The 25,568-nt window shown below is 42.4% G+C and overlaps 1 protein-coding gene across 4 annotated transcripts in view; it reads left to right on the plus strand.

The window, feature by feature from the left end:
• The window catches only part of SPAST (spastin), a 660,914-nt gene that overhangs the window by 49,823 nt on the left and 585,523 nt on the right, over positions 1–25,568 (plus strand). For 2 of the 4 annotated variants that reach the window (XM_086927121.1, XM_086927120.1), the window contains exon 2: positions 17,149–17,235. In XM_086927121.1, coding sequence (XP_086783247.1) covers positions 17,149–17,235 — 87 coding nt within the window. The remainder of the gene's footprint in view (positions 1–17,148; positions 17,236–25,568) is intronic. The other 2 variants (XM_086927118.1, XM_086927119.1) reach the window with 1 other exon arrangement.

Raw genomic sequence — 25,568 nt, forward strand, 5'->3', positions numbered from 1 at the left:
AACAGCCCTCCTCAGCCTGGCTAGCTTAAATCTAGTGGCAAAGTGAGCAAGGCTCAACTAACTATAGGGTCCGAATTTCTCTGGTTTTGTACAAGTGAAAAGTCCAACTAACTATCCCGTCCCTTAAACCTATGTTTTTTTTTCAGTGAATATATATATATATATATATATATATATATATATATATATATTTATTTATTACCTACTGGCGGTCGCCAGAAGGTAGTTATAGTTAGGACCTACTGTCCATAGGAAATCCACAACATTCTATTTGGAATAACTTTGGCGCTGGTGGACGAATCTTTGCGAATTTCTCCAAGAAAATGGCCTGCTCCTTTCCGCTCCTTCCCTGGAAGTTTGGGGGTGATTCGTCAAGTGGGGGCCGAGAAAAAAGGGGGGTCGGAAAACGTGTTTTCCCCATGCAATTTTCCATAGGGACCTTTAGCTAGGGCTACAGCCCGTACGGCTGAACGGAATTACACCAAATTTGGCAGAGAGGGAGAGTTTGGTTCGCAGATTGTGCTTTTTGTTAAATGGTGTAAATCCGTTCAGTAGTTCCTAAGAAAATCAAAAGTAAAATCATAGTGATATCTAGAGACGAAGTACGGCACGCGTACGGCAACCCGTACAATTACGAGCACGAGCTGCATGCTGATTGGATGTCAACTGTCTGTCAACACTCCAAACCAGGAAGTGTTGGCAGCCATTTTGTGCCTCGGTAGCACTGAGTCACAAGAAAACTGTAAAAGAAAGTTGAAAAATAAGGAAAGGGGGCAGGGTAGAAACATGTTGACCCTCTAGGCCTGCTCAGGGGGTCCCACATGGATCTTTAGGCCCCCAATTTTTTTTTTTAAATAAAAATAACGCGGGGTACGCGTATGGTACTCGTACGGGGTGGAAAGGGAAAAAAAAACTAGAAGTCCGTTTTATTCTTAATTAGCTCCCGGGGGGGGGGGCAAACTCCGGGGGCAATTTTTTTCTATAGTGGGGGGCTTGTTAGGTCCCCGGAGCCCTGGGGAACGCCACCCCCCGGGGTTTTATTTTGAAGTATGCGGGGGGCTCACGGCCCCCCCACACTCCCCTGGGACTGCCACCTTCCTGGGGCAGTAATATTTAAAATAGGGGGATCCGTGACGGCACGGAACCCCCAGCCCCGGGGACCACCACCTCTCTTGGCTTTTTAATGTTGGAGGGGGTCGCGCGGCCTGCCTCCTGGAGCTCTTGATGGCCCTGGGGTCCAACACCTCCCAGGGCCGGCTCCTGCAGTGTCCCGGGGTGCCTACCCCCGGGACACTGCTGTTTGCTATGGTAGGGCGGGAGCGTCGCGGCCTCCACTTTAGCACAGCAAACCGCTTTCTTATTTGAAAGAGAGAGCAAGTTAATATGCTGTCTTTTTTAAGTAGGAAAGCAGATTGCTTTTTGTTAGAGAGAGGAGCATATAAACTGCTCACTCTGAGAAAGCAATGCCGGCTCTCGAACAACACAGGGAGCTGGCTGGGACCGTGGGGGTATTGGGGTTCCTCACACGGTCCCAAATGTTATTTTATGAGTCCCGGGGGATGGGGTCCCTTTCCAGCTCCTTAAAATTTGTGTGGCGACGCGCTCTAGTTTACCAGAGCGTGCGCCCAGTGCATTCTGGGAACTTAGGCGGCCACGGGAGTTGCCGCCAGTCTAGCAATGGGCAAGTAGCGTTCCCGGCGCTCGGGACATTAAATCCTCACATTCTTAATTCCGTGTCCGTGTGGTTATTAGGAGCAGATCGTTATAATTCTGTTTTTTTTTGGTGTTTTTAGTTTTCTATTTTTTTGTTGTTTTGTCAACAAGTTTTTTTTTTTAAACCAAAAAAATGGAACTGGAACTCAAGAAGGGTCCAACAGGAACAAAAGAATGAAGAAAAAAAACTAATGTCGAGGACAGCGATGCTCCTGCTTCCTGCGTTTTATCAGGTCAATAGACTGTTCCCCATAACACAAAAGTTTATTGCAATAAATGCATAGAATTTTAACTTTAGCAAAATCAGGATCAATTTGTGGGTGTGGACTGCTAGCTGAAAATGCTGGTGCAGCAGTTGATGTGGTTGATGCAGCAGCAGGTGGGTTGTCCTGCAACCTTCGTGTTGCAGCTCGAGCAAAGTTGTTGGGGAGCAAGTTCTTCACGTGTCGCTCCATATTTGCTGTGCCAAAGGGTATTTTTTAGATGGATCACCCCTTGAAAGAGTTGTTTGGCAAATTTTACAGGTTACTTTTGGAGCATTAACCTTTTTTTGCCCTTCTGGAAAAGTAAAAAACTGCCAAATTAGAGCTTTTTTCCTCTTCTTTGGTGGTTCTTCAGGAATGAAATATTCCTCTGAAGAATGGCTGGAAGATGAGTCCATTGCTGTTATTATGGTAATCTTCCTTCTATTTGACAAGATTCTCACAAGAGATGCTTCTTCTTAGAAAGTCAAAGTAGAATGATTAAAATGGGACGGAACTTTCAACTGTTGGAATAGGAAGTGTTATGAACCAATCAAATCTCTTCTTTTAAAGTTACATGGCTTTGCGTGCGCTTACGCTGTGCTTACGGTGCTCGTACGATGCGAGTACGCATGTCGTTCCACCGCGATTTGTGTAATTGCTTTTAAAAGTAATATACGATTGTTCTAAGTTTAAAAAAAATATTTTCATAACTACCCTACATAATGTATTCTGTTAGTATGTTCATTAAATACATAAATATATGTTTTTAAACAATTAAATAAATAACAAAGAAACCTAGGGGTCTAGAAAAGGAGATAAACAAATTATCTCAAAGTGTCAACATTAGTATTCAATACATTGATGACAACAACAAGTTGTAGCGACAGTTACAGGACAATATTTACCAAACACTATATCTAAGGTAATTTGTGAATAGAACCCAAGAGGTATTAGTAGGATTCCCATCAAAAAACTTGCGATGATCAATGATATCATTTGGTCATCCATCCAAGGCAGTTAAGTCTCTTGATCATTGAGACCATGATCTTGCCTTATACCACAGTAGGGTCACTGCCCACAAACACTTCTCAGACCAAGTGATAACCAGATGATGGGAAAGAGTGCAGTGCAAAAATTATGAAAGTGGTGAATTAAAAAGGATAGAGGATTAGAAAAATAATTTTAATAGGGATCTAACCTCCTCCTAGTTAAAAACGAGAACAGTGCAAGAGAGCAGTATTAATCAAATAACTGCATGGGGGCCAACATGTTTCAGCCTAAACGGGGAAGACCCAAGGCTTTCTTCAGGGCCTCTGTTCTAATTATTGCTACTGCAAAGTGATTATGTAAAGTGAAAAAACAAATAAACACGACCAAAAGGATACAGTCAATGCGGTTGCATATCCTCCGTGTCAATAGATGACTGAGTTCATCTGTAACAATAAATATACAAACATAGTGTTCAAAAACAAATAGAACTTGTCCCACTCATTCTCTTCATAGTGAGATAGAAAGAAGTAAGTTTAGTGACACTCACCCAGCACGACCGGGGATTGTACCTCACCTCACCTGGACACATACTCAGGAATATTGAGGCCACGCTCTAAAAAAGTAAGGATACAAGTGCATAATGCAAACTGGGTAAAAGAACTCTTTCCCCTCTCCACTGCATTGATACCAGCACTACAGTCATTATCCTCAACTTAATGTTCTAATACTGTTCAATCACCCCCAAATTATCTAGGGCACACACCTCTATCGAGGTCTCTAAACCAGATGCCTGTGTCTTGATAGGTCTGATCCTGTTATTATAGCCGATCGTAAGGAGGCTTTGTTTGTATGTCACACCCAAACTTCATGGGAAATGTCTCCAAACCACAAACATGTGCACTTCTCACAGTCTCTAAACCTACCTATCCGTCGTTGCCTTTGGCAGGTCCCGAGTCTGGGGGAGGCAACGAACAGAACAGGCGCAGCGAGTAAGTAGGGAACAGTGCTAAATGAGCGTCCAATCGCTGACGCGCTCACACGTTTGAATTCTAAACAGGTTGTGTGAAAAATGCCTTTGTATTTCAAAGTTCCTTATGCTCAAGTGTGGATTAGTTAATTGATGCCACGAGAGGAACTAAAAAAGTAATACGGCTTACCCCGTGGATCACCGGCTCTTTGTTAACAACAAACCGGCAGACTCAGTAAAGCGCGTAATCACGCGAGACTAGAACTACAGGATGACGTCATCCTTATCAGAAATGTAGTTCGCCCGGTGTACATGCGCTCGGTGTTACAGGAAAGGCCACATAATTGTGCTCCAAAGAAACGGAGTACATTTAAAGAGAACCGCAAGTAATTCGGCTTACCCCAAAGGCCACCGGATTTTTGTTTATTACTAACCGGTGGACTAGATTCTGCGCTTGAACCCGCGAGACTACCAAAACTACAGGATGACGTCATCCTTCTCAAAAATGTAGTTCGACCGAGGCACATGCGCTCGATGTTACTGAAAGATCACATTATTACTCAAAAGGATCATAGAATATATATAAGGAACCCCAAGAACCAAGTAATAGCTCATGTGGCCTATATATGATGAAAGTACACCAGAGATGGCAATATCTGAGTGAATGCAAATGGAGTGCGTCAGAACTTATCAAGTGTTTTCTTAAATAGTAGTGTCAGCTTGATCATGTGGAAATCCACGTAATGTCCCAACTCTGTAATACTGTTATAGAGTGGTCCAGGGTATTTCATCATTCAGTCCCTGGCGGTCCGAGCACAGCTTATGTATCCACCGCTGTTCTTTCTTAAAAAGAAATTTGGAAACATCCGAAATGTGGGAAGGAATCACTGGTTTTTCTAAGACAGTCCAATTAAACTCAGTTTCTTTATGACCATGTTCTAGAAAATGTTTGGTTAGTTTAGAAACGTTCTTCTTACATCTAAACGCGCTTTTGTGCTCCAACATGCGTGTTCGAACCTTTCGTGTAGTCATCCCTATATATCTCTCATTACAGGGACAGACCAATTGGTAGATGACATGCGAGCTGTTACAGTTTGAAAAGCGCTTTAGTATCCAAGGGCGATTAGTCCCTATGTCAATTTGGGTTGTTCTGCAAGTCTGGGCACAAACCGAGCATGCTCCACACGGATGGTGTCCTTGTATTGCTGGAAGATCCCAGAGAGTATTCCTGGTCTCTTGTAGTACCTCCCTGGGGCGGGTATGTACCAAACAATCCCGAAGATTCTTCGAACGTTTGAACGTGAACAGGGGTTGTTCGATCTTTTCGTTGGTGCAATTCAGTACCCGCCAGTGGCTTTTAACAATTTTCTGAATCTGGTTAGATTTTGTATTGAAAGTGCTGACAAAAGTCAAGTGTGTGAGGAGAGGCTTCTCTGTTGGGGGCTCAATGAGTGCCTCGCGATTGTTATTGCTAGCTCGTTTGAAGGAGCGTTTAATAAGTTTCTCCGGATAATGTCTGGCTTGGAGTTGACCTGTAAGGTTATTGGCATGTCTCACAAAAGTTTTGGTGGTAGAGCAATTCCTTCGGACTCGAAGGAACTGTCCATATGGCAGATTGTCGCGAAGCGACTTAGGATGTTGACTGTCGTATAACAAAAGGGAATTTCTGGCCATAGGTTTTCGAAATAATTCAGTCTCAAGTCCAGTAGGGGTGGCATATATGGAGAGATCCAAGAAGGTAATTCTCTCTTTGTTCATCTCCAGGGTAAAGCGCAAAAATCTGTTTCGGTTGTTCAACCAGTTGTGAAAACTAGTGATCGAATCTGCCTCACCCCTCCACACCACTAGGATGTCGTCAATATAACGCTTCCACCAGATTATTGACGAAAAAAAGGGGTTATTGGCCGTTAGAACTTCCTCTTGCTCAAAGGCATGAACATAGAGGTTCGCCAAGCTAGGCGCAAAAATGCTGCCCATGCTCGTGCCCGAGATTTGGAGGTACAGCATGTCCTCGAACCTGAAATAATTCTCTTTCATAGCGATTTTAGCTAGCGACATTATGAAAGGAACAGGAGTAATGGTATTCAGGGCAGTCTCCCCCAGGATGGAACAGATGGTATCTAAAGTCTCATCCTGGGTTATAGAGGTATACAAAGATTCAACATCCAGTGACACCAGATAGTCTGTTTCCTGGTTGAACTCAATCTCTGGAATTACACGTAGGACATCTTTGGTGTCCTTAAGGTAAGTGGGCATGGTCTGCACTATCGGTCTTAAAAAGTGGTCAACAAATTCAGAGAGTGGCTCCAGAACAGAGCCCTGTCCAGATATCATAGGCCTACCGGGAGGTGGTCTTTGCGCTTTGTGTACCTTCGGTAAGGTATAAAAATAAGGTACGACCGGATGTTGAGCTTGTAAAAACTGCGCTTCCAACGGTGTAATCCAGCCTTCCAGACGAGCTTCCTCTACTACTGATTGGATTTCGTCTCTTAGTGGGGTCTACTGACAGAGGTAAGTAAGCTGATCTGTCACTTAATTGGCGTAAGCACTCATTTTTGTAAGTGTCCATATCCTGTATCACAATGGATCCCCCTTTGTCCGCAGGTTTGATCATGATTGAGGGGTCCTGTGATAAGATTTGGAGTGCCTGGTTCTCTTGTTTGGACAAGTTGCAATGGCCCTTCTTTTTAGTGTCCCAAACTTTATCGATTTCATCTTTAACTGCCCTCTCAAAGGTGGCTACTTGAGGTGGTACAGTATGAATAGGGGGTAGGAAATTGGATTTAATCCTAAGCCCTGTGTTCTTGTCCAATTGGTCATCCTTAGAGAACTCTTTACCTTTGAAAAAGTAATGCAGTCTTAGCTTGCGGAAGAACTAGGCAAGTTCAATTTGCATCTGAAATGGATCCCCATTGTCAGAAGGCACAAAGCCTAAACCTTTGTTCAGCACCATTTCTTCCACGGGTGATAATACCTTTTCGCTAAGATTGACCACCAGACTGGGTTCAGATTGAGTTAGGGTGGTTGGGCATTCCTGGCAGTATGGCTGCGAGTCCCTGTGTGTGGTCCGGATGTGTCTTCCCAATGAACTTGGGCTGGTGGGCCTCTTCTTTTGCCGCGTGATCTGCGGGGGCCAAAGCCTAAAAAAGGCTGGTTTTTATAGCCCTGATATCCTGGAAATTGTCCTATGGGGGGTTGAAAGGGATATTGAAATTGTCCCGGCAGTCCCCAAGGGACAGGTTGCCACCAAGGTTGGCTTGGCCCAGGTTGTTGTCCCCTGAAATTCTGATAGCCACGAGATCTACCTCGGCCCCTGTTGGGATGTGATTGGGGATTTGTGGTATCTGTGTCGCTGTCGGGATCAGTACTTGACCCTGAGTAATTGGACCCATATCTTTTCCCACTATTTCTAAACTCTGGAGCTTTGTAAGAGTCACTCGTATAGGGGTAGACATGATCAAGTTTAAACTTAGCAAGGTCCTTCTTAAATTTTTCAATTTTGGTCTGTAATATGAAGTCATTGAAGTCTTTCGTATTCTTGTCAGACTCTTCTTTTTGTTTTTTGAAAATCGTCTGGGTCACAGTAGTTCTAATTTGTGCCTCCAACACCTGAATTTCAATCAAAATAGTGTCTGCGATCCGCTTGGCGGTGCTGATGATCAAGATAAGCCAATCGCGGGTACACCGCCAAGCGATCAGCGACCAATCCTTCAAAAAGGATTTATCTGTTAAGAAGAGTTGAGGGGCATTAGTGACAATTAGGCCAGGTGGTGCACAACTAGCCCTGAGCTATTCAGCCATCGCAAGCCCGTGCACTTGTGTCCGGGAGTGCGACTTTTTAAGTGTTAGGACCTTTGTCCAATCATCTGCAGTACCCACTGATGGTGCAGAAAGAGTTTCTAGGATACTGGGCATATTGTCTAGAATGGACTGGAAAACTGAATCATCATACACTAGACCACTACGTTCAGCCATGGTTGAGGTAGATGGTAAGAAATCTCCTGAGGGAGCCCAAGGAACTCGGGGAATAAGCAAACAGCAAAGAACAGTGAGCAACACTAATATTATCCAATGATTAGTGAGAGATTGCCTGGCTTAGTACAATCTGCTGAAATGACCCGTAGCTGACAGCTGCTCAAAAACTAGCAAAACATACCGATGAGGGAAGGGTCTGAGGGAATTTTTAAGACCAAGCCTAGGTTAACACCCCCTTTTAACTAGGAGGAGGTTAGATCCCTATTAAAATTATTTTTCTAATCCTCTATCCTTTTTAATTCACCACTTTCATAATTTTTGCACTGCACTCTTTCCCATCATCTGGTTATCACTTGGTCTGAGAAGTGTTTGTGGGCAGTGACCCTACTGTGGTATAAGGCAAGATCATGGTCTCAATGATCAAGAGACTTAACTGCCTTGGATGGATGACCAAATGATATCATTGATCATCGCAAGTTTTTTGATGGGAATCCTACTAATACATCTTGGGTTCTATTCACAAATTACCTTACTTATAGTGTTTGGTAAATATTGTCCTGTAACTGTCGCTACAACTTGTTGTTGTCATCAATGTATTGAATACTAATGTTGACACTTTGAGATAATTTGTTTAATTCCTTTTCTAGACCCCTAGGTTTCTTTGTTATTTATATACTGTTTAGGGGGTGTTAACCTAGGCTTGGTCTTAAAAATTCCCTCAGACCCTTCCCTCATCGGTATGTTTTGCTAGTTTAAACAATTAAAAACATTTGCGTCTTTCGCGTACGGGGCGCCGTACATGACGTCACACGGAAGCTTTGATACGACGCGTAACGTGAAAGCGTATTCGTAGCGTATGCTGAGAATGATTAGCAGTACAAACTATGGTGCGATCACTCTCTCACTGTCAAATCAGAGCACAGGGCGCGCTACGAGAATAGTTACATGTGGTCAATCATTGCAGATCCGATTTAGCTGTGTGGCTTACTCATGGTATCATAACGTTACCTTTTAGCCTGTTTAAGTTTGAGGTTTGCATGAAATACTATGCTATAGGCCAGGGCTTTAAGTTGGCCGGATCTGAGCACCGTCAGTTTTTTTAAGGGGGCCTCGAAACGGGTCTCTATCGGGCTCTGTTTTGTGCCGTAGCACAGGAGGTTATAGGAGAAGGGAAATCCTTTAAAGAGAGTCATTTTCTCTCTGGATTTCTCTTCTCTTTTCGGAACTCAGGAGCAGTAACATTGTCGTGGTGTCACCAGGGCTTTATGTGGAAGCTTCTTCAATATTATATACAGTTGCTGCTTATTTATCTTATGCAACTAATAACCATTGACAAAGCCAATAGTCCTGACTTGTTGTAAGTATGATGTTACGTGTATCATATATCTGGATAAAATGACAGAAACAACAAAATACCAGTCGGGCGGCACTATGCTAAGCACAAACATTTAGCTTATGTGCTGTAAGCCACGCCCTTAATCACATTGGCCACACTTTGAGAGACCCCCCAGTATTTTCATCCCACTTAAAGCCCTGCTATAGGCAGATATGGATCTTTAGGCAGCGCTTATCTCCATGAAGCTTTGTTATTACCATTTACATATAGGTGCCCGAGGGACGGAAAAGAAGTTTATCTGAATGGCGAGGATTGCACAATAGCACCAGATCACTTCTTAATTTGTAGACCCATACAATTGCATGGCTCTTGTAATCAAGATGCGCCTAATTTGGCCTGAGTTTTGAAAGGCACTCCGACACCTGCTATCATACCAACGTTCAGTTTACTGGCAAACGGGAGTTATTTACTTTGAAATAATGCAGATTGTTGTGCGATGTTAGCAGGCGTCGCTTACATGATTACGGTAACTGAGCGTGTGGTTTGCTATAAAAAAGTTGTGTTTACTCCTCTGCATGGGAAGCTGGATGTTTCCATCTGGCCGTCGATTCCGACCTTGAAAACAGAGTCAACCAAATGAGCTGTATAAGAGCGCTGTTGTCTCAAAAAGAGGTTGCTCTTACATCTGCTCGAGAAACATTTGTCCTTCATGTAGCAAACACCCGCACAGATGTGCATGCTTTATTAAATACAGACGTGCCCCTGCATTTTGGGGAGTTAATTCAGACTATCTTTAATGCGTCCTCGACTACAGGGTTACCTTACTTTTTTAAAGTTATAAGCAGTGGCCTTGTGACTTCTTTTCAAACTATATTTGGTGTCTTCTCGGCATTTTTTCATTTGATTTTTTACAGCATCTTTGGTGGATTCCCATTAATACTCGCATTAATTGCCAGTGTACTTCTATTAATTTGTTTACTTAAATATGGATGCACATCCCGCAGCACACGACAATATGTCTCGGCTGTTGCTGCTCCGCAACCGAATGCTTAGTTATTACGGAGCGCTGCCTCTGGCACCATTGAGTGCAGTTTATGGATTATCGTTTCGATTTTCCTTTTTCACATGCGTTCAACCTGTCTTCCATTGCCTGAGCTGCGATTTCGACTGGGCCCTGGATTTGTGTCTCTGCAGTACAGTGTCTCTCAACGCGGATTATGACCAGCTGATGAGCCCCTTAGTGGTTCATGACTTGCTCTGTTCTGGTGGCGGGATTATGGCCTTAGCAGCGATACATGGAATAATGGGACGTTGGAATGTTTTTGCAGCGGCGCATGACTTCTTGGCACACAGTTACATTGAAGATGACCCGAGTTTTCCTCCGATGGTGATAGAGGCTCCGGTCATTGAGGAACATGTATGTTCATTTCCACTATTGAATTGAATAGCTGAAATGTTTTCAGATGAGAACAATGACTTCCTCTTGGAGGCTGTTGCTACATACCGTGCTTATAAGCTGTTGGAATAAGACTCTTTGATTTTTCTACCTATTCTTTATTATTTAGTTACTGCTTTCTATCAAACAGCAAATAATTTTTTTTGCAAATTTGAACTGGACTCTGTTTTTTAGGCTTGGACTCTGCGTTCGTAATTCACCCACGTTTATATCACGTGCTTCGATCAAGGGAGGGTTTTGTGGGGCTGAGCCTTGCACTCACACCGTGTTAAGTTAGCATGGGTTTATTAGAAGCTTAAACGCCATTTTTGCTTTCCTGCTCTGCTTTGCACACAACACGCACTTGCGATATTGTTTAGAGAAGGCTGAGTATTTTGCTTCACATGAGAATAATTTGTTATGCTACATTTGTAGACTGCCTCGCTACTTTAGTGTGTATAGTGAGAGCATGGAACATCAAGGTTATCTTGGACACTGTGTCTGTTATTCGGAATGATCCTCGCACGTTCAAGCCATAACACATATGCAGCTGTGGCCACCTCTGATACTGGTGCGTTTAATAATGCACTGTGCAGGCATGATTATACACAGTTGGAGAACATTCGTACCCTGACAGTTTGTGCAGAACTCAATGTGATCCATTACTGCTGAGTACCAGAGGTATGGGTCCGCCCATGTAATCCTATGGGACCTTCTGTAGTTATAAACTAACCTGCTAGGTAGGGAGGTTGAAATCTAGGTATATTTTAAATCTGTTTCCCTTTAGCATTATAAGATGCTTTCTCCCTTTGTATTTTATGGAATAGTAACAATGCTGACAACCTTGTTTCTGATAATATGTTTGCTTGTATTATCTAAGGTACTGCGCATGAGATTACGGCGTTGCACGTGTCTTTATTTACTCCTTGTTTTGGACTGGTGTAAGACTATAACGAAAGAGTGCTCTTGTTATCCACCTTACTTGAGGTAATTAAAATCGCATGTTTTGGGTTGACTAGTCATTGGTGTTTTTGCTATAGGATGAAGAACCAATGAGTCACTGATTGCTAGTCTGTTAGGGGGTTTGGGTACTAAGGTGGGTTTTGGAACACCGTAATTCACTGAGGTCCTAAGTCTTTATGCACAGTTCTATGTAGGAGCAGAATCCCTGCAACAGTAGTTACAACAAAAAGGCTCGATAAAGGGCCTTGAGTTTGAATCAGAATATGAAATTGAAGAATAATTGATAACCCCTGCCAAGAAAGGGAGCAAGTGTGCAAAATTCACAGTGCCTTTGGCCGGGGTAGTTGTTCCAATAAAAAGGCTCGATAAAGGCCTGCACTTTGAATAGGAATATGAAATAGAAGAATAGTTGATAATCACAGCTAAGGAATGCAGCAAGTAGTTGTGTGTATGTGTGGATGATGTGTTGATTGAGTGGAAAATGAAAAAGGTGAAAAATAAGAAAGGCTGGAGACACGCAAACTACCCACTGCCTTGTCAGTTAAGTGGATCTTTGGATTTCCAGTTCATTACACAGATAGAGTGTTGGATTCCGCAGTGGGAGCAAGAGAAACGAGTACCACATTTGAGGAAGCAAGCTAGTGCACAAAGTACATACAGTGTGCGGTAGAAAGGATGCAAGAAAGGACGCAAGTGTGCAAATTACCCACTGCCATTCACGGGTAGTAGTTACCAAGAAGGCTGAATAAAGGGCCTGCACTTTGAATTTGAATTAAAGAAGAATAATTGATAACCCCAGCCAAGAAAGGCAGCAAGTAGGTGTGTGTATGTGTGGATGATGTGTTGATTGAACGGAAGATGAATAAGGTGAGAAATAAGAAAGGCTGCAGACATGCAAACTTTCCACTTCTTTGTAAGGGAAGTGGGTGTTTAGTGTTTTTCCAGTGGATATATATATATATATATAATCTATCCACTGGATATATATATCCTGCTCCTTGCTTGTCCTGGTAAATGAGGGGCACTCTAACACACACCAGGCTTCAAGCACAAGCCTTTATTAATAGGTACAGAAACGCCATGCTGCCAAATCCTTTCACAGTCACGTTCACGCTGCCTGACGCGTTTCGAATAGTTTCTTCCTCAGAGGCTGCGTGGAAAATGAAGAGAACCTGCTGTTGGCGTTCTCTCCCTTATCTGCGTTGATGGCACGCCCCTTGATGGGCTGCTACGATTGAGTCTGCGCCGTGCATTTTGGGAAATGTAGTCACCGCCAGCAATCCTTCATGGTGCAAAAATGTTCTGTTTATTTATTTCACTGAAAAAACCATAGGTTTCGGCCACGTTATAGTTAGGAATTAGCATTTAAAAAACCTTGCAAATTCACTGAAAAAAACATAGGTTTCACACATGTTATAGTTAGCTGGACATTTCACTCCTACAAAACCATTGAAATTCCCCCGTTATAGTTAGTTCAGCTAACTATAACTCGCACGTCCGCAATGCACTGCTGATGACGTCACATATTACATCACTCATGACATGGTCAGTGACATCACTCATGACATCACTGATGACATCTCAAATGACATCACTGATGACATCATCCTTGTGAAAGAGTGGCAGACCTCCTCTCAGCGTAATATAACCTATGATACACACATTCAAAATTAGAAACTAAAATTTTCAAAAAAATGGAGATACCAATACCAGTTACAACAACCTATTCAGTAATTCCACCATCTACATACACATCCACTCAGTCACCAACAGTTCTTTATAGTCACTCATACATGTACTCACTCATCATATGTACTCATACACCTATACATCCTGTTACACACTGACACTCATCCATAGAGTTACTCACAAGCATACTCACACATGCAAATAAACTATCAAACATCCATTTATTTGCATATACAGCTATACACACACCGCTACACTTACTTTTACAGAAACGTACACATACTTACTCTCTTAAACAATCACTTATAGAAACACATACTTATGTATACAGGAACTCTTCCAATCTCTCACTCTCACATATAATCACTTATATACAAAAATACTCACATATACTAGATTAAAATGTATTTAGTTACTCATAAAGATACTATTGAGACAGTCATTCACTCACTAACACACCCATACACACACTCATCCACCCATACAGTCCTGCACACATGCTGTCTTCAAAACACATACAAACAGTGAGTCACTCATTCATGCATCTATGCGCTAAGTAATACCCCCCACCAAACCATGCAGACACTCATACTGATACTCCAAAAACCAACTAATAACCCATATACACACTCGTGTAGCTACTCGCCAACCCATGCAGCCACTTATACACAAAGAGTGACACTGATACAGATATTTATATATTTAAACATTACTCACTAATACATGTATTCACTAACGTACACTTCAGTTATACAATCAATTTTACAAAAAAAACATCCATTTAGACCAGGGGTCTCCAAACCGGTCCTGGAGGGCCGGATCCATGCCAGATTTTTAAAATAACTACATGTATCTCAATGGGGATATCCCAAAAATCGGGCATGGATCCGGCCCTCCAGGACCGGTTTGGAGATCCCTGATTTAGACCGTTATTTACCCATTTATTCTTCCATCGACCTTTAGATATACTTATAAAAAATATTTATTTTTCAGAAAGACACACATTCACTGGATGATGTCATCAGTGATGTCATTTGAGATGTCATCAGTGATGTCATGAGTGATGTCACTGACCATGTCATGAGTGATGTAATATGTGACGTCATCAGCAGTGCAGTGCATTGCGGGCGCGCGAGTTATAGTTAGCTGAACTAACTATAACGGGGGAATTTCAATGGTTTTATATGAGTGAAATGTCCAGCTAACTATAACATGTGTGAAACCTATGGTTGTTTCAGTGAATTTCTAAGGTTTTTTGAATGCTAATTCCTAACTATAACGTGTGTGAAACCTATGGCTTTTCCAGTGATATATATATATTAATATTCATATTCATCCAAAGAGCGGCCACATTTGAAGTGCACACAAGAACAGGCAGACCCAGCCTTACGTGCAAGATCTTTATTGAGATTGAACCAGCAGAGTCCTCAGGAATTTTCTTAGCCCTACGCGTTTCAAAGCTTCAGTGCTTCTTGTTCACGGGCTCTGCAGAGGTGGCAATAATAATACATATATTATGTGTGTGTATATGTCTATGTATATGTATATGTGTGTGTATATATATATATATATATATATATATATATATATATATATGTGTGTATATATATATATATATGTGTGTATATATATATATATATATTATATATGTGTATGTATGTATATGTATATATATGTGTATATATATATATATATATATATATTATATATGTGTATGTATGTATATGTATATATATATAATTTTTTTTTTGTGTGTGAATTTATCTTCAAGGTATGTGGAAATTAAGCCAAGAATAGTATACTTATCTATGTGTAAGTACCCTCATGGTATTGTGTAATCAGTGTTCTGGATAGGACATTTTGGCTGACGATATTGTCACTCAATATCGTGATAAACATCAGGATGGTCAGAACTATATTCCTACATGCTGTTGTCACTGCTGTGATCATATGACCATAGCCAGTATAGGCACAACTGCATCAGTGAGGCTGGAGATTCCACAGATGGAAATCTTTACTCCTGTTAAATGCCAACAAATTGGAAATAATGCTTAATCATTATTTTTTGCTTGTCTAGTTAAAATCTATTCAAAAGTGTTGTAAAAAATTGTTCAATAGCAATACTTATGTGAAAACAGTAGCATCGTAGTACGGAAGGGCGTGCAACAGCTATTTAACATCATGAAAAATACCCCCAAACGCAGATAGAAAAATGGGTGGTTTCTATCTGTATTTATCAGTATAAACTGAAAATTTCGCATAGCCCCCTACTTCAGTCTGTAAACAGCCATAGCAAAACTTCTATTAATGTTTCTATTTTTAAATCCCCTGGATCCTACATTCCAGGCTAATCCTAGGAATTGATATCATGGCAAAGATTCTGAAATTCCAGGTAATTCAAGAGATGCAAGCCCACTCGTTGATCACTGTGGGTGTCCGACAGTGTGGTTCTACCACAGCTGATTCTAAGAGTATATTTTGTTTAAAATCTGGGAGAAGACAATCTCATTTTTGAGTTTTGTTTTATCTTGAATGATGCAGACTTAGATGCACATGTTCTTCACTGCATCAGTCTAGAATGTTAGTATTCCGTAAGAGTTCTGGGATAATTTGGTTTCTATTCTAAATGTTCACTAAGATCTTAAACTTATGCATTATAAGTAGGACAGTCTTCTAAGATGGGGTCAATGTTTTTTCCCTACTAAGTATAACGTTATGAATTCCATGTTATGTTTACCAAACCTGTTTCTGTTGACTCTTTCTGTATTATTTGACCAATCGTTGTGTGTTTCGGCCATGCTGTACCAGTATTAGTGCAATTAAAAAATGTACTGTCCCATTAATCTTCATATCTTAACTACCTACTGTGTTGCATGAGATTGTCAGGATTCATGTTTTCCTACAACTCTGTTTTCCAGTTGAAGGCTGAATCACATGATCTCCACAGGGCACTTATGGTGTATTGCAAACCTGACATAAACGGATCCTAATAACCTTATACAGATACAGGGCTGAACCTCTCGGTACTCGACCAGCTCTATTCTTTATACAGATCTGCAGTATACACTGTGGTTAATGCAGAATCACATGACGACTGGAATACAAGCAACATGATTTGAGATACTCTTGTATCCAAGAAAAAAGTTACCCAATGAGCAGGGATAAAAACAACACACATTAAGGGTCATTATTTGCGTTTGCAGAAATGCACATTAAAGGGACCAAAGGTCTTTTTAAATGTCTTCTTTCTTTATTCACAAAGAGTGCAGCTTTAAATAACTTCCCATGAGTATTGCTGATGTTAGATTCATTCATTTCATTTTCAGTACGTACACTTTTTAATATCTGGTGAATGTACCTAAGATGTTTTTTCTAATTATTTGTGTAGTAGAGTTTTTGAAGTCTTTTTTTGACAAAATAGAATTGCAAAAACCGTGCTTTGACTGGTTTACAATGTGTTTTCAACCTTCAGTACAAGTTATGTTTTATCTATGGGTATTGGGAAACTTTTCTATAAAATTAAAGTATTCATTGCCCCACCCCAATACGTTAATTTGGGATGAAGCTCTTGATTCTTCCACATAAACCATGTGTTCTCAATGTGTAGGTAAATTAAAGGTTGGAAGTCGTAAGTATATAGCCTGTCAAGGTGCTAACTAACTTAATTGTTGTATCAAGGAGTGGAATACATTCTAAAGTAATTAAGCAACATTCTTGTTTAAATCGTGTTATCCTAATCACTTTAGGACCTAAGCTTTGATTACTTGTTTTTCACTTCTTATTGAAGTAACTAAAATGATATATCAAACTGACAACTGTTTATTTGTCATTAAAGCAGGTGAAAAGGAGCAAGCTGTAGAGTGGTATAAAAAAGGAGTTGAAGAACTAGAAAAAGGTTTAGCCATTGTGATAACTGGAAATGGTAAGACATACATTTTGCACATTCTAGCTTTGAAACATGGGTACACTTTAAATGCCTTTTGGAAAATGTTGTTTTCTCCATTTTTTAATTTTATTTCTTTCCTTTTAAAATGGTTCTTGATAAGTAATGCTTTTGCTGGATAAAACAAGGATATGTAAATCTCGGGCTCTCTAGAGCGATCAAGGTCGATTGAGTTCAAACAAAAGTCAGTCGCCAACCTTCAGGCAATTGCTTTTGATACCATAGATCCTATACTGGTCAGTTGGCATTTGCACGTAATTCTTTGCTCTGGGCCTTGCTACTCAAACAGGGAGTAAATGTGTGAGATTGGTTACAAAGGGTCTGAAGTTGTTGATGGCTACATAACCAGCTACCCTTTTGTCCCCTTCCAAAGTAGTTTGTACTCTGGGCCAGAGATGGGCTAGTGATTTATTTATTTATTTATTTTTTTAAACGCTGAAAAAGAATTGGCAATACTTGTCCCGAAAATGTAGCGCACAACTCTGTTGAACATTAGCTTAAGGTGTTGCACATCCTAGCGAAGAGCTTGATGATTTAGGAGAGTACATTTGTAATTTTTAAAAATGTTGATATGTTTTGCAATATCTGCTGTGTAAGAGTGACTTAGACCGTGGCACAGCGTAGCAGACACATGACGATTGTTGGATGCAAGTTGCATTTATACTAATGCTGTGCTTGAGAGTTAAGGATGATCACTAGTTATCAAGGTTTGGTAGAATAGGGTAATGTTGATGTCTTTTTGAGCACCAGGTGGTCTGGTTGTGCTCCTAGTTCTTTGTGAGTGGGTTGAAGTTCTGAACAATATCAGCCACCTGGTCATTGGAGACCTCTACATCAATCAAAATGAGAGCCACTTTACAACATTGTCCAACTTAACCCAATGTCGAGGAAATCAAAAAGACCTTTCTCCTCAGGCTACTTTTAAAGCAAATATAAACAAACTGAACCACTACTGCACAGTTGTGAGTCCTTTTCTGAAACGTGCTTCTCACAGCTCCATATATCACTTTGGATTCCAATTATTAGTGTAACATAGTAACCTGGCTTAGCCCATAAAGTTTCAAATTCTGTACATTGGTGAAATGGATTGGTAATTGCCAAAAAATAGATGATACACCCCACCCCTCTTTTTGCATATCAGAATTATTGAACAATTAATCAGGAACAACCAGAGACACCAATTCTGTTAAATAGAGCAAGTAATACTCCAAGAGTAACGTTATTCAACGACACTCAACCCTAAAAGGATTCAGAAAAGGGGGTGGTGATGAACAGAGTGTCTGAATTAAGCAGACCACTCTTACCCAGTCCAAAGATCAGGGCTTGATCCATCACCGTTATTTATCTCACTGCACCATCCCAGCTCAGAACCTGGCTATATGCAAATCAGTCTGTCCCTGGCCCAGTGTCATCATGGGAACAGGGCAGACTAAACTACCAAGCCAATTCTTCACCAGAAAGGAGACAAGCTACCGGGGACCGGTTTCTGGCATTTCAGCCGTCTTCGGCCCGGCTTGCTTGAATCCTGATGGTGCAGTGAGAAAGGGACTCATGTCTGAGTATACCCTGCCACACCTATAGTGGCCAAAAACGATTCAGAAAAGGGGGTGGTGATGAACAGAGTGTCTGAATTAAGCAGACCACTCTTACCCAGTCCAAAGATCAGGGCTTGATCCATCACCGTTAATTATCTCACTGCACCATCCCAGCTCAGAACCTGGCTATATGCAAATCAGTCTGTCCCTGGCCATACGGCTTCAGGATTTGATGTGGTTCCGGCTAAGAGCACATTGTTGATCAACATATACAGCAGGGCAATTTGATAAGACCAAAGATTCTAAGATAGACTGTGAACAGATTGAAGCTTCCAATACTCTGACATTTCTGGCACATAATTCTGAAAAATGTTAACGGCAGTAACGTGCCAATCCAATGGATAATTATATCCAGTTAGTCAGTCAGTCAGTCAATTATCTTTATTCGATTACTAAAAATCATAAAAGAGCAAGCATTGTTACATAGCAACATTTCATCAAAGCACAAATTAATACATGATAAAAACAAACAGTCATTATTTTAAGAACTCTAAATTCACAGTGTACAATGAATCATACAGAAATGTTAAAAATATTTAAAAAAGGGGCTTAAAAAACACCAGACGTTTTATATAAATAAGATAAAAAGGGAAATCATTGTTCAGGAGTAGGGTGCCTAAATCTCGTACGGTGCTTGTTTATACGTGCTCCTGCAACTAAAAAACTAGCAACATGAAAAGCTACTCTTACATTAGGTAGGAGTTGCAAAAACATCAGGGCTGGTTTTACCTGAGTAAAGCCTTGATTACGCAAGATTGGAAGCAAATATCTTTTTCTAATCTCAGTATAGTGTCCGCAAAACATGGTAAAGTGCATCGTATCCTGTGTGGAAAAGTGGTCACAGTCACATGGTTCAGCATCATTGGGTCTATTCCAAGTTTTAAAATATCCCAGAGTGAAATGGATCAAATCAAAACGGAATCTCAATAAAAGTAAATGGTGATAAGGTTTAGTTACCAGGAAGAGATATGGTTCCATTCCTGGGAAAGATGTCAACAAACAATGTTTCCTTACCATGTTTTTTTTTTTAGCTCTATGGCTTCCCTCTCCAGAACGTATAAGTTTATCAGGGTATTTTTTACTAATTTAAGATCTTCCTGTCTTATCAGGCCTGGAGATGAAAAAAGCTCCGGTCGTCCAGCTAAGGTTAACTGCATATATACATATTTTACCCACGCAATGTTTTGGGCTCTATCCAGGGCTAAACAATCTTTTAAAATAATATGGTTTAAAGTAAGCTCCTGGTTGAGCCAAGTTTTCATCCATCCAATCAATGGGGCAAGTTTTAAAATGTCAGTTATATAGCCCAATCCTAGCTCTGTATGTAATGCATAGGTGGAAGTCGACTGGGGGACTGAAAGCAGGGATCTTAAAAATTTATTTTCTACTTTCTGTATTTTATCAGGACTAGTGTACCCCCAAATAACAGAGCCATACTGGGCAACGGACAAGCATTTTGCTTTATAGACCTTAATGATGCTTTCCATGGGACGGGCACCTAATTTTTTAGCAAAACCAAGCAACCCTGCTGCCGCTCTTGCAACGGCGTTGCTTTTAACGGAGTGCTGGGGGCCCCAGGTGCCCTTTTCATCAAAGGTCACCCCTAGATATGGAAAAGAAGGGACTCTCCTGACCTCTTTCCCAGCACAGAAAAATGTTTTCGACTTTCTTTTCCTGCCTGCGGCACCAGCAATCATTACATGAGATTTCTCTGTGTTGATTTTCATATCCAACGAGGACATAAAATCTCCAAAAGGTGACAAAAGTTTATTTAGTGCCACTCCGGAACGTGCCAGAAGAACTGCGTCGTCCGCGTACAGGAGGACAGGTATCTTTGTCTCACCTGCACGCGGAATGTCAGTATGGGATATTGCCATAACTGCCTCCAAATCATTTATATAAAGAGTAAAGAGGAGGGGGGCAAGGATGCACCCTTGCCTAACCCCCCTCTCTGACTTAAAGTGACAAGTGCATCTTCCTTCCCTAGTCACTCTGACCGAGGTCATGAGGTCCCTATGTAGCTCAGCTAGGTATCTAACCAAGGGGGGGTCAACGCCCATGGCCAGAAGGATCCTCCACAGCTTTGCCCTGTTGACCAGGTCAAAGGCTGATGAGAGGTCCATAAAGGCCATGTACAGGGAGCCCCCCTTGGCGACTACGTATTTAGTTAAGATTAGTTCTAGATTTAGGCACTGATCTAAGGTTCCTCTTTTGGCTCTAAAGCCATATTGTGCGTTTGATAGGGTACCCTTCCTTTCTAAAATCTGGGTCAGTCTTCCCAAAAGGACTCTTCCCAAGATTTTGACACTGGAGTCAATAAGGGAAATTGGCCTATAACAGGCGGGGTCTGTCCTCTGTCCTTTTTTGAAGATCGGTACTATCGTGGACCTGGCCCAGCTAGTGGGGAAAATGAGATCCCTTGTAGCGTTAAAAATGTTAGTAAGAATCTTGGTGCTTAGTTCAGGAGCACTTTTAAAGAAATCTGCGGGGACCCCGTCGGGCCCCGGTGCCTTTTTACAGAGTGTATCGTTAATTGCTTTTTTCACCTCATCTTGGTTAAAAGGGGAGATAGAAATTATCGGTTGTGTGGGTGGCATCTCACATTCTGCAGTAGCACTAATATTAGTACCACTATAGATGTTACTGAAATGTGTGACCCACTGTTCATCTGGTATAATGCAATCTGCTCTCTGATTGTCTAGTCCCGCGAAGTATGGGTGATTTATAATTGCCCAAAATTTAGCACTATCTCTCTGTACTTCAGGCAATAACAAATCACTCCAAGCCTCGTTTTTTATCTCAGATTTCCTCACCCTGATAGCTTGACTGTATTGTTTTCTCAAAGACGCTATCAGCTCTCTGTCTCTAGGTTTGTTTTTTAGAGCCTTTAGGAGGATTGAGTGGGCCTTGGAGCAGTTTGAATCAAACCATCTAGGGCCCCTAAACCTATTTGGCTTTGTCCTTACGGTCAGGTCTAGATTGACCCGACGGCAAATAACGTTGAAAGCCTCGATCATGTTGGCACCAGGGTTCTTATTATCCAGACAGATGGCAACCTCCCCCTCAACTTTAGCCAAAGTATCCTGTATGAAGGTGATTGGGGTTACTTGGTCCCATTTCAATCTCAGATTCTGGTCTGTCAGAACTAATTCTGTCGCGCATAAGGCATCGATCTTCCTTTTTCCCAAGACTCCCTGAGCAATAATCTCTAAAATCACAGGGTTGTGATCACTAAAAATTGTAGTTTCTACCTTGTAGTTAAGAACTACAGGCAGAATACTTGGGGATAAAAACATATAATCTATAATTGTGCCTGAGTCATTGCCCACAAATGTTGGTAACCTCGGGCCTGTGGAGCAACTACATGATTCATAAAGATTAAGAGTGGCTAAGAGCAATTCCAGAGCCTCACCGCGTGGTGTATGTTCGAAGTGCGGTGGGGAGGAATAGGGGGGGGATTCCTCATATTCCCCGTGGCAATCCACGTGGCACGGGTGAATATTAAAATCTCCCATAAGGATCACCTCATACCCATAGGCACTATTCCCACCATGGCTACACAGGAAATCCTCTAGGGTTACCAAATGCTCGTTTGGGGTTTGACTGACGGGGGAATTATAAAAATTGACAAATAATATGGGATGGGAATTTGGTGTGGTTAGTTCGACCGCTAAACAATTTTTTGAGTTGGACTTGATAAGTCTAGGCTTTCCTTGAACATCTAATGAAATATACATAGCTAAGCCCCCCTTTGCTCTTCCTGCTTTACTAGGGTCTGCGGGTACATTGAAGTGGGAAAAGCCGTCCAGAGCCAGTCCGTCTGACGTTTCCCAAGTTTCTTGAAGGGCAAGAATGTCGTAGGATCTAATTAAGTCCAGCCAGTTCTTGTCGTGAAATTTAGCTCTTAGACCAGCAATATTCCAGCTCATGATTCTACAGACCCTAACGCCTGCAGAATTCTGAACTAATGGGCTAAGAGCAGGCTGAGAGCCCTCACCATCACTATCTTGTCTTGAGCAGAGTCAATCGTTTTGATCCATAAAAGATAACGGGGCGTAACGATTGAACAGCTCAAGAGGTTGTGTGACCGGATTAAACAGTACTGAGTGATGACGGTGAGCTACAGCGCTGTGCCTTAAATCCTGGCCCCATCTGAAGTTCGAGTCCCAATTGCTGTCCCACCCTGGGGCAGGGGTCCTTGGATATGTGACATTCTGCTGTTCCCCATAAAAAAACTTTAAAGTTAAGGGAACAACAGTGCCCCGTCTGCGTTGGGGGGGGGGAATAAGTTCACAAGTATATTGGGGAGAACGTCTTGATTGGAAAAGCTCACTGCCACGCAGTCCCCTTTGAACTTTTTCGGCCGGTTGCCCAGCCAGGGGACCCTGGTTGCTGACTTGATTACAGTTGCCAGATGATGCTTTCCCCCTGGTGCTAGCCGCGTGTTACTTGTTAGCCAATGTAAGGCTTTGCTGCACAAAGAAGTGGTGCTTTCCACTGTTCCCCCTTCCAGCGGGGGGACGTTAGCAAGGACTAAAACCACAGGTGTGGCTTCAACTATGAATTGCAGGGGATCCGTTGAATGAGCTTGTACTTGTACTTGTGCTGGGGGGATATTGACCAAAAGGGTTGGATCTAAATCTATTGGAATGTTGTCTGTTGTAGAACCCTCGTTGTTAACAGTCAAGGTGGGTGGGTGTAGTGATGAGTTCTCCCTGGGCAGTTGGTTTCCCTCTCCTTCACCCACATCACCTCCGGCAACATTTCCCCCTGTGTTGTTACTCAGGTGTGTTACTATCGTAGTTATATTTTCAACACCACCTGCAAGCATATTATGAAGTCCACCCAGCTTCTTGACCTCCGCTTGCAGTTTATCAATTTTGGATATTAAAGGTTTGATAATAGTGTTGATTTTTATCTCGAGGAAATCGGCAATTTTTTCAAAGAAGGCCTCCTCAAAGGTGTAATTGGGTTTATCATCAACACTATTCACATGCTTGGATTTAGGGGTAGTAGCCCTCTTCCATCTTGTCCCTGAACGTAACCCACCCCGCTTTGGTAGATTTTTAGTGCATTGTCGTTTTGGTCTGGCGGCATGCCCTGTTGGAGACTGCTCATCCTCAGAAACGCGAATCTGTTTCTCTTGTTCAAGTTCAGTATCAATATCTGTGTCGCCCTCGGCCTCTGCATTGGGTCCCTCAGAGGCCGGGACTACGTTAACAGGTGTACTAGGTGTTCCTTGTAAAATAGTGTCATTAGTAGTGGCCAAGCAATGAGCATCTTGTAGTTGGGTATCATCAATCAAGATAGAAGGAGAAGGAGACGGAGACGGACATCGTAGGTCAGGGGATTGGCTCAACCCCAAAGACTCCCTCCTCTGCATATTTATCTTTTTAACAGTCTGAACAAGATAATTGTCAATAGTGTTTAGCGGGACTTCAACAATTTTTTTGGGCATAACTGTGAGTAAAAACGAACTTAATGTTGTGCAAACAAAAAAGATAGGTAACAAGAGCTTGAGACAACAAGTCTTACTTGAGGGATGAAACACGGAGATTTTTCCTGCAGCGTTACAGGCCCAGCCCAGCCTCCTCTGGCCGATGAGGGCCGTAGAGGGCCCGCCCTTTGCCCGGGCTTCGCCCCGGGCGTCCCGCGACGCGGATGTTTCACGGGCTTTATGCCGCCCTCGGCGCTGCCTCTGCGCGTCCCTGCGCGTCACACAGCGCGCCGCCGCGAGACCTGCCGGGTGTTGTGGTTCCCGGAGCGGCGGCGCGGTTCTCTGGAGCTAGGTGACTCTCGGCGGTGGCGGCTTCTCCTGAGGCGCTGTGTCCTCGGTGTGCCAAGGGTAAGTGTTCTCCCCCGCTCTGCCGGTGTTTCACGGGCTTTATGCCGCCCTCGGCGCTGCCCCTGCGCGTCACACAGCGCGCCGCCGCGAGACCTGCCGGGTGTTGTGGTTCCCGGAGCAGCGGCGCGGTTCTCTGGAGATAGGTGACTCTCGGCGTTGGCGGCTTCTCCTGCGGCGCTGTGTCCTCGGTGTGCCAAGGGTAAGTGTTCTCCCCCACTCTGCCGGTGTTTCACGGGCTTTATGCCGCCCTCGGCGCTGCCTCTGCGCGTCCCTGCGCGTCACACAGAGCGCCGCCGCGAGACCTGCCGGGTGTTGTGGTTCCCGGAGCGGCGGCGCGGTTCTCTGGAGCTAGGTGACTCTCGGCGGTGGCGGCTTCTCCTGCGGCGCTGTGTCCTCGGTGTGCCAAGGGTAAGTGTGTAATTATATCCACAAAAGCTTGAAGAGATTAAACACCATAGCTAAGCCAATCCATCACCTCAATATAATGCTGAAGTTGTCCTCCTATTTTACATGTCCACAGAGCTCTTTTTTTCATTGGTTATCTTCTTGTTGGAAGACCTTGAAGACGTGCTATCTCCATCACCAGCATTTAGTGTCACCTACTTTACTACACTTGCCTTGTTGTGAGAAGGATATGTTTTAGTCATTCACTTTTTAATAATAATAATAAGCTTTTTTCGGAAATTTTCATAAAGTAGACAATCATTTAAACTGTAAAAGAACATGAAATAAAACCATAATATATAGAATAATTAAGAGGCTGAAATACCCACAGGTAAAAATATTTATAGTGCCCACAATTGAGACTAGCGGCATGGCGGGGGAGCATCACAACAAATATGGGAAGCAGAAACTGGATTTCACCCAACAAC

The sequence above is a fragment of the Lissotriton vulgaris genome, chromosome 6, assembly GCF_964263255.1.
Source record: "Lissotriton vulgaris chromosome 6, aLisVul1.2, whole genome shotgun sequence".
Lineage (NCBI taxonomy): Eukaryota > Metazoa > Chordata > Amphibia > Caudata > Salamandridae > Lissotriton > Lissotriton vulgaris.